The 10,415-nt window shown below is 53.6% G+C and overlaps 1 protein-coding gene across 1 annotated transcript; it reads right to left on the reverse strand.

The window, feature by feature from the left end:
• Positions 1–6,444: 6,444 nt before the first annotated feature.
• LOC123154122 (pentatricopeptide repeat-containing protein At5g06540) lies at positions 6,445–8,472 on the reverse strand. Its single transcript, XM_044572920.1, has one exon. The coding sequence runs from the start codon at positions 8,384–8,386 to the stop codon at positions 6,587–6,589; it is 1,800 nt and encodes a 599-aa protein (XP_044428855.1). The 5' UTR covers positions 8,387–8,472; the 3' UTR covers positions 6,445–6,586.
• Positions 8,473–10,415: the final 1,943 nt, after the last annotated feature.

The raw sequence follows: 10,415 nt of genomic DNA on the forward strand, positions 1-10,415 counted from the left end.
ACTCTGCAGAGTCGAGCAACAAAAGGGGAAAGTGATGTGCGGTGTCGGGGCCTGGACATCGATCACGTTGATCGAGTCATCAAACATAAAGCGGGGCAACTGGGACAAGGTGGGGGTCATTGATGGATCTCTAACCAACCTATACTAAGCAGTTTAGGATAATCAGGTAAGGTATGAAAGCAGGTAACAAAAACAGGCTATGCATCAGAGTAGGATCATACATAAAGCAGTAGCAGTTCTAATGCAAGCATGAGAGGGAAGGAAATGGGCGATATCGGAATGCTCAAGGAGGGTTTGCTTGCCTGGAAGCTCTGCTGAAAAAGAAGAAGTGTCGTCGATGACATAGTCGATCACAGGGGCGGCATCGGTCTCGGGGTCTACCGGAGAGAAGAGGGGGAAGAAACAGTAAATACATAGCAAACAGATGCATATCGATGCATGACAAGACAAGTATCGGTGCTAGGGGTGCCCTAACGCGGTATGAGGTGGTACCGGTGAAGGGGGGAAATATCTGGGAAAATATCCTCGGTGTTTCACGTTTTCGTACAGAAGAACCGAAGGGGAAAAGTTGCGTGCTTGCTATGCTAGGGATGTGTGGTGGACGAACGGGTTGCGTATCCGGATTCGTCTCGTCGTTCTGAGAAACTTTCATGTACAAAGTTTTTCCATCCGAGCTACAGTTTATTTTATATTAATTTTAAAAGATTTAAATCATTTTTAGGATTTATTTAATTAATTTAATCAACATTATCCAGAATAGTGTTTGCTGACGTCATCATGACGTCAGCAGTCAACAGGGGTGTTGACTGGTCAAACTGACGTGTGGGTCCCACGTGTGAGTGACACATTTTAATTAAACGCATTAATTAACCTAATTAGGATTAATTAGGGGTGGGCTCCACTGTCATCGACTACTTAATTAACTAATTAACTAATCAGGTTAATTAGTTAACTAATGTGTAATTAGTTTAATTAGTTGTTTAATTTAATTAATGAAAATCAATTAAGTTAATTATTTCTTTAATTAATTAATATTAATATTTATTTTTATTTTTTTTTATTTTTTAAAAATACGTTCTGTGGGCGGGGCCCCTCTGTCATAGGCCCAGGGGGCGCTAGCGGGCACGCGAGCGCCGGGGCGCTGTGGGTTACGGGCTTCGCCCGTGCGGGCGCTGTAGCCCAGCGCCGGTGGCCACGGGCACGGCAAGAACGGAGCGGGGCGGGAGCCGCTAGAGACGGCGAGGCGCGCGGGGGGGGGGGGGGGGCGGGGGGGGCGGCACAGGCGAGCCGGGACGCAGCGGCGAGGCGGCACGCAGTAGATGAGGAAGTGCAACGGCGGGAGGTCGGGGCACGACAGGCGTGGTCCGACGTGGGCGACGACGAGCCTAGGCGAAGGGGGGAGAGGCCTGACGAGGCAGGCTAGAGTGAAGTGGGGGGCACGAGCGGCGGCGCGGGTCGAGCGGCGAGCGCGATGCGCGGGCAGGTGGCGAGCGCGGTGTGGGGCGCGCACGAGAGGGAGGCTGCGGGCGACAATGGCGGTGCTCGCAGAGGACGGCCGCAGCGGCAAGCAGCTCGGGCAGGGGCGATGCGAGCGGGCGCTCATGGCGCGGGCGCGGTTTATGGCGGGCGAGCAGGGCGGCGGGCCGGTTGCAGTGAGCGCGCGCGGGCAAGCGCGGTGGCGCGGCGATGGTCGCGAGGTGAGGGAGAGAGGAGGACCGGGGTCCTCACCGGGGTTCGTAGGGACGGGGCAGTGGGCTCGAGGCGGCTTGTGAAGGAAATATGCCCTAGAGGCAATAATAAAGTTATTATTTATTTCCTTATATCATGATAAAAGTTTATTATTCATGCTAGAATTGTATTAACCGGAAACATAATACATGTGTGAATACATAGACAAACAGAGTGTCACTAGTATGCCTCTACTTGACTAGCTCGTTAATCAAAGATGGTTGTGTTTCCTAACCATGAACAAAGAGTTGTTATTTGATTAACGGGATCACATCATTAGTTGAATGATCTGATTGACATGACCCATTCCATTAGCTTAGCACCCGATCGTTTAGTATGTTGCTATTGCTTTCTTCATGACTTATACATGTTCCTATGACTATGAGATTATGCAACTCCCATTTGCCAGAGGAACACTTTGTGTGCTACCAAACGTCACAACGTAACTGGGTGATTATAAAGGAGCTCTACAGGTGTCTCCAAAGGTACATGTTGGGTTGGCGTATTTCGAGATTTGGATTTGTCACTCCGATTGTCAGAGAGGTATCTCTGGGCCCTCTCGGTAATGCACATCACTTAAGCCTTGCAAGCATTGCAACTAATGAGTTAGTTGCGGGATGATGTATTACAGAACGAGTAAAGAGACTTGCCGGTAACGAGATTGAACTAGGTATAGGATACCGACGATCGAATCTCGGGCAAGTAACATACCGATGACAAAGGGAACAACGTATGTTGTTATGCGGTCTGACCGATAAAAGATCTTCATAGAATATGTAGGAGCCAATATGAGCATCCATGTTCCGCTATTGGTTATTGACCGGAGACGTGTCTCGGTCATGTCTACATTGTTCTCAAACCCGTAGGGTCCGCACGCTTAAGGTTACGATGACAGTTATATTATGAGTTTATGCATTTTGATGTACCGAAGGTTGTTCGGAGTCCCGGATGTGATCACGGACATGGCGAGGAGTCTCGAAATGGTCGAGACATAAAGATTGATATATTGGAAGCTTATGTTTGGATATCGAAAGTGTTCCGGGTGAAATCGGGATTTTACCGGAGTACCGGGAGGTTACCGGAACCCCCCGGGAGGTATATGAGCCTTAGTGGGCCTTAGTGGAAGAAGATAAGAGGCAGCCAGGGCTGGGCCGCGCGCCCCTCACCCCTAGTCCGAATAGGACAAGGAGAGAGGGGGCCGGCGCCCCCCTCCTTCTCTCTCTCTCTTTTCCCACCCCACGAATCCTATTCCAACTAGGAAAGGGGGTAAGTCCTACTCCCAGAGGGAGTAGGACTCCTCCTGGCGCGCCACACCTTGGCCGGCCGGCCCCCCTCCCTTGAACCTTTATATACGGAGGCAGGGGCACCCCTAGAGACACAAGTTGATCCACGTGATCATACTCTTAGCCGTGTGTGGTGCCCCCTTCCACCGTAGTCCTCGATAATATTGTAGCGGTGCTTAGGCGAAGCCCTGCGACGGTAGTACATCAAGATCGTCACCACGCCGTCGTGCTGACGGAACTCTTCCCTGACACTTTGCTGGATCGAAGTCCGGGGATCGTCATCGAGCTGAACGTGTGCCAGAACTCGGAGGTGCCGTAGTTTCGGTGCTTGATCGGTCGGATCGTGGAGACGTACGACTACATCAACCAAACACTTCCGTTGTCGATCTACAAGGGTATGTAGATCATACTCTCCCCTCTCGTTGCTATGCATCACCATGATCTTGCGTGTGCGTAGGAAATTTTTGAAATTACTACGAAACCCAACAGCTTGGGGGTGGCCGGAGTCCGCAACGGCGAGGCGAACGACGTCGGGGATGAAGAGGTCAAGGGCGGCGTCGGTGGGGATTTGGCGGTCCAGCGAGTGGGGCTTCGGGGAGGAAGGCGAGGCGTCCAGCGAGCGACGGGAGGCGACGTGGAGGAGGTTCGGTGACGGGGCAGCCCGGCCTGGAGTCGGGGACGCCTCCGGCGACGGCGGTTGGCGTTGGGGCGCCGGGTTCGGCCCGATCCAGACCGGATCGGGAGGGGAGAGGAGTGGGGAGTGAGGGGGAATCGTGCGGGGGAGTGGGGATGGTCATTAGGGTTTGGGTCATGGGGGTGGCCTTGTAGGCCAGAGAGGGGGCAGTTGGTCCGTCCGGTTGGCTAGCTGGGCCGGATGGCCCAGCGCGGGGGAGGGGCTTTTCTTTGTTTTAAATTTTTATAACTCGCCCTTTAAGTTTTTTTGTTTATTAAATTTAGCCTCAGCTTTGTATTTTCTTTTAGTAACAAATGAGTTTTGTTTTGAACAAAACTTGGCACATAACTCTAACACAATATAATGACTTGGAAACAAAAAGTATGGAGTGAAAAGGAGATGTCTAACCATTTATAGAAATTGAAAAGGCCAATTTTAAAAGCTGCTGGACCACTAAATAATTTCCACGGGTACCTTGGGAATCCAAAAGAGGTTGTTTCCAACATGACAAATATCCAGGGATTATTTGCCACACCTTGAACATTTTTAATTTGAAGTTTGACAAATTTGAAATTTGACTTTATATTGGATTTGAATTTGAATGGTGATTTGGATCAAGTGAAGGTTAGCAACAGTAACATGATGACATGGCACCATTAACAGGGGATTACTGTAGCATGACACTGGGGGTGTTACATTAATCATGTTTGCAAAAACAATAGCAACATCATAATAATTATGTGGACTATTACTAACCAACTCATTTGTGTCAAAAATAGATTCGAGACTGACAAATACTTGCCCATGGGGACAAGAGTTGACCTCCTTAAACCCTAATCTCTCCACATCTCTTAATAATTCAGTAATGATCTCTCTAATATTGATGAAATGTACCTCACCTTGGGCATAGGAACAAATGTTGCAATGGCAAGGTCTTCAGTTGCAACATCAATGTGTGGAAAGATAACCCTAACTCAGGGAAGCCGACCTTCAACCTCAATCGCTTGATGCCCCAGCGACAGAAAGTATGTCGGATCGAAGGGGAACGTTGCGGTCGATTCGGGCGTACAATGGTCTTCAACGGTGTTTGGAGCAGAGATTGGGCAAAGGAGGAATTGATCAATGAAGCTGAAGAGGCCACCTTTCTATTTTCTTTAGCTGCCCCGCTGACATCATCCTAAGAACTGTCAACGTTGATGATGATCCAGGGGACATCACAACCTTATGTTACCAATGAGACTGATTAGGTTGATGACCCGAGATTTGGGTTGCAGAGATTCCCACCTGTGATTTGGGATTAGCGGAAGGATTAGGAAGTCTAGGCCTAGAGCGGCAAGAGCAGGTCACATGGCCCAACCCTTGGAGGCCCTACATCAAATCTTATTAGTGCACACACGACGAAAGTGGCAAACACCTGTGGGAGAACACAAAATGTTTGTCCATTGTGAGGCCTTGGGCCCGACCCATAAGAAGTTCTAGCCTGCTGCTTAAAATTTTGAAATTCCTAAGAAATCCCGCCCATGAATGATCCATGAAGGTCTCTTCTTTTAAACTTTTATTCCTGAGAATCCAAGGCGTCGGAAAACTAAATTATGGTGCTTGCTTGGAAGAGGATTCTTTGCACAGACTTGATCATAAAAAACGAGGAGATCTAACAACATTTGCAAAAGATTTACCTTGATTTTTTGAACGAGTGACCATGGTCCAATTCATCTTCTCATTCTTTGCAATATAATCCAAACTCCATGCGAGAATTCATGCCTCCTTTGCCCCTAATCGAGAATGGATTTTTTTTTTGCATTAGCAATATTATCGCCATTATAAATAGGAAACCCACGTCTCTAGATGAAACAATACATATGAATGACCAATATTGAACTTGAGAAAGTTTGAACTTGGCTGCATTTTCACCAAAGCAAGATTGTAGAATAAGTCCAATTGATTCATCGTTCAAATGGATCCTTGATCTCGAGAATTCAACCACCAAGAGAAATTCATGAAGATTGTGATCATCAAGAAAATTGACCGGAACTCCAAAGTTCTTCCAAATCATCGCTTCAAAATCTAGCCTTGGTCGAATTGGAGACTGGAAAACGCCATGTGGTGACGGGAAGGTGGTCGACGTCTTCAGAAGGAAAGACGGTGATATGGTGGCTGACATGGTCGGAGTGGCCAACAACGGTTTTTTTTTGGGGGGGGGGGGGGGTGATTCTAATTCAGTGAGAGCCAACCTTGAAAATAAATGTATGTTTCTTCAGTGCAACATAGTCGTAGGCGCCAATCCAGTAAGTCACACGCCATTAGAAGGTGCTCTGACATGCGCTCTTTGACATGATCTGTCAGTGATCATAACTTCCAATGATAAAATATCACATAGAAACGAAGTTTCGGTGAAAACCGATGAAAACTACATGAAAACGGTATTTTAAAGTTTTGGGGAAATCCCCAAAAAATGAAATCTTAAGAGTGATGTTTTATTAGCATGTGAAATTCCCAAGTTCAAAAACCTTACCATTTACAAACAAAATCAACATTGAATAGTGTCAAACAGTAAACATCACTTATCATTGTTGAATTTGTTTTTTTCATAGCTCGTAAATGGTAATGTGTTTGAACTTGGAATTTCACATGCCAACAGAGCATCAAGCTCTTAACGTCTCTTAATGTTCCCAAGACATCTGTCCATGACCTTTGAAAAATTTACATCCAAACTCAGAATACACAATGCTATATACATATAAAAGACAACAGCAAAATTTACACTATTCACGTCAAGATTTTTCTTTTTTTGTTTCTCAATGTGCATTTGGATTTTGGATCTAAAATCTCTAGGGGTTATTTTCCCGAATAAGGCGGTATCTACTTTCACCAAGACGATTTTCTGCATATGTGTCGAGTATACTCACCAATAATCATTACACGAACACACCCCATCCCTGAAATGATGGAACCGGTTCCTGTCCCTCACCACGATCTCCCGCTCAAACACTCGAGATATCAACTTGGTAGCCTCATGGCAGTCTCGACAAACCCGCAGGTTCTTCGTGACGCGCATCGTATCACCTGGCCTCGTGCGCAGCAGCCCGAACGCGATGGCCAGCTTCTCGCTGTGGTACAGCAGCGACGCCTCCTTCGCTTCCTCCGCGACGTCGTGCAGCACGTCGCTGGTGTCCGGCGCGTAGCCCTCCAGCCCGATCTTCCTCATCATGTCCTTCGCCATGGCGAATATCTCCTTCTCCTCGGGATGGCGCAGGGTCCCGCACTGGAACTCACAGACCTCGCTGTCGATCTCGATCACGGACCGCCCCGCCTCCTTGCTCACGTTGCGCTCGTCCATCAGCTGCCGGACCCTGGCCACGTCTCCCCATCGGCCGGCGCTGGCAAGGAGGTTGGCCAGCAGCATGTACCGTCCGCTGTTCTGGGGATCCAGCTCGATGACACGCCATCCGATCGCCTCGCCTAGATCGAGGTCCCTGTGGATCTTGCATGCTCCGAAGAGTGCTCCGAGGACACCAATGTCAGGCTCCATCGGCATATCGTCGATCACCTTCTTGGCTTCGTCCAGCAGCCCTGCCCTCCCGAACAGGTCGACCATGCAGCCGTAATGCTCCATCTTGGGCTCAATGCCGTATCTCTGCACGATGTAGTCGAAGTAGTGGCGACCGCCGCTGACATTGCCGGTGTGGGCGCAGGCAGTGAGGACGTTCACCAGCGTGACATCATCGGGCGCCACATCTTCCCTCTCCATCTGGTGGAACAACTCAATGGCGTCCTTGCACCTCCCGTGCACCGCCAACCCACCGATCATACAGTTCCACGACGTGAGCCCCTTCGTCGGCAGCCGCTGGAATACGCGCCATGCCTCCTCGACAGACCCACACTTGCAGTACATGTCGACCACCGCTGTGGCTAGCTTCGCATCCATCTGTATCCCGCTCTGCTCCACCCACCGGTGCACCTCCCTCCCACGGGCCAGCGCGCCAGCACCCGTGCACGCCACCACCGCGCTCGCCGCGACAAACCCATTCCCCTCCAGCCCCGTCGCCCTCATTTGGTCAAACACCTCCAGCGCGTCCAAGAACCGCCCAGCCTTGACATACCCGGAGATCATCGCGTTCCAGGAAATAAGGTTTCTCTCGGGCATTCCGTCGAACAGCTCCCGCGCGTCGTCCACGAGGCCCAGCCTGCACAGCCCGCCCACCATGGTGGTCCACGACACGACGTCGAGGACCGCCGACGAGCCGCCGCCGCCGAAGAGGCGGAAGGCGAGGTCCGCGCGCGCGTTGGCGAGGTAGGCGGCGAGGAGCGCGTTGAAGGAGTGCGCGTGGGAGTGGAAGTTGAGCTTGAGGAGGAGCGCGTGGAGCTGGGCGGCGAGCGGGAGCGGCGCGGCGGGGAGGATGCGGGGCAGGGTGAAGTGGTCGGGGTGCAGGGGCAGGGAGAGCATGAGGGAGAGGAACGCCGCGGCGTGGCGCGGCGGGAGGGAGGCGAGGAGCGGGTTGAAGAGCGCCGGGTGCGGGTCCGGGTGGTGCGCGAGGAGGCGCGCGGCGTAGGGGAGGCCGGCCGGGTCGCGCGCGAGGAAGGCGAGGAGGCGGCGCGCGTGGGCGGGGTGCGAGGCGAGGCCGAGGCGGACGAGCTGCGAGTGGTGCTGCTTCAGCTCGGAGATGGTGGTGATGGGGATGGGGGTCACGCTGGGCGCAGACATTGCCGGAGCTCGGATGGTCGGGAGAGCAACTCCCGCCTATGATGGGATAAGAGCATCTCCGGCTGTTGCCCCTAGGGGCGCCCGAAATCGCCTCATCGGGCAAGCCGACGCAAAAAAAAAAAAAAAAAGAGCTTGGAGACAGGTTGGTCCCCAATCGCCGGTCCCAGGACTGCCCCTAGACGCGCATATTAAAAAAAATGTTCGGCGAATTCGTTTAAACACGGCTGAATTTCGGTCAAATTTGGCATATATTAAAATGTTCGGCAGTACATAGCAAATATAACTAAAACAGAAAGTCGCTGAACGCCGAGTAGTCGCCGTTGTTGTCGCTGCCGTTGTCGTCGGGCTTCTCCTCTTTGACACGGCCGTCCCTGGTGGATCCCTGACCGACGTCCCCAACGCGAACTGGCGGCGGCGGCACGTCGTCGTCGTCGCTGTCCTCGATGGCAACGACTCCTCTTTCGTCGTGGCCCCGGCGATGCTGCTCGAATCGCGCCAGGGCGGCGCGCTGGCGCTTCCTCGCCATCTTCACGGAGTCCTTGCGCGCCCATTCCAGGGCCGCGTCGTCGTCGAGCTCCGCGTCGCCGTGCTCTGTCTTCACGACGGGGAGACCCGGCTCCGTCTTCACCGGCGCGAGCCCCGGCTCCGTCTTTGGCTTGACGAAGCACGGAGGAGCCGACGAGGAGGCGCGCCGACCGCCCTCGTTGATGATGATGCTGGCGCTGCGCGTGTGCCGGCCGAGCGGCGTCTCCGCCGCGGGCTCGGCCTTGACGCCGAGCAGCGCCGGAGAGCCGGAGGAGTGGGAAGAGGAGTGGGAGGAGGACAACGAGGAGGAGCCGAACCTCCTGGGCATCCATGGCCCGCCGCATCGGCGGTGAGACGGGGCGGCCGCCCTCGCCGGGGGAGGGTAGGCCAGCGGCCGGTTGTTGCCGCCCTCGAGGTGCATCAGCACGCCCTCGAGCGTGCGGCCGGGGACGCCCCACCACAGGTGGCGCCCCTCGCTGTTCTTCGCCCCGCCGACCACCAGCGCCCCGTTGGTGGACGCCAGCCTCTGTTGCTGGCGGCGCTCGAAGTACGCCGCCCACGCCGCATGGTTGTCGACGACGTACTGGGGGAGGGCGCGCTGCTCGTCGGTGAGGGAAACGCGCATGATGTCCACCTCGTCGGCGAAGTAGCCTGGGCGCGCCACGGCGTCGGGCAACGGGGGAATGGGCACTCCCGTGTTGCTGAGCCTCCACCCCGTCGGCATGGCGTGCATGTCCGGCGGCGTCGGGATGTTGGCCTGGAACATGAGCCACGACTCCTGTTTGCGGAGCGAGCGACGGCCGAAGCCGTTGGCCGCCGCCTCGTCGCCAGGGTAACGCTCGACCATCGGGAGGGGAGAGGGAGGTCTGGGCGGCGTACATGCGGGATAGGGAGAGGGAGGCTCGGCGGCGGCGCACGGGAGAGAGAGAGAGCTCGACGGCTGGGGTTGGTGTGGCCAGAGGCGAGGGAGGCCACCGGCTTATATAGCCGCGTCGCGCCCGTGTGTACGCATGCGAGGGAAGGAAGGCGTCGGTGCGCCGCCCGTGAGGAATCAATGGCAAGGCTGACCGGCGGCAGCCTTGCCATTGATTCCCTGCGGGAAACCGAGGCGTCGGGAGAACACAAGGGCGGTGTCGCTGACACGACTGGACCGCGGCTCTTTCGTGCCAAAACCACTCGCCCCGGCGTCCCCGGGCACCCCCAGCGCGCCAGGTTCGTCATGGGTCCGCCGATGCTGATTTTGGCCCAGGCCGATAAAAATCGGGCTCCTGGGGGCACGACTGGGCCGTTTTTTTGGTGCCGGCGTGAAAAAACCGTGTGAGGAGGCCTTCCTGGGGCGCGGCTGGAGATGCTCTAAGACACAAGCAATGCTATTCCCCCGTTCGGGTTTAAGAGTCCCATCGTATTTTCCTCTCCCGCCCTGAGATAACGCGTGGAGGCATTAGGATTTGTCAGGGCGGTAAGTGTGATTATAAAGATACTCTACCAAACGTCATAACGTAAC

This window comes from Triticum aestivum, chromosome 7A (genome assembly GCF_018294505.1).
Source record: "Triticum aestivum cultivar Chinese Spring chromosome 7A, IWGSC CS RefSeq v2.1, whole genome shotgun sequence".
NCBI lineage: Eukaryota > Viridiplantae > Streptophyta > Magnoliopsida > Poales > Poaceae > Triticum > Triticum aestivum.

What these genes read in the sequence shown, in the direction of transcription:
- LOC123154122 (XM_044572920.1), bottom strand. Translation starts at nt 8,386, where the DNA reads ATGTCTGCGCCCAGCGTGACCCCCATCCCCATCACCACCATCTCCGAG.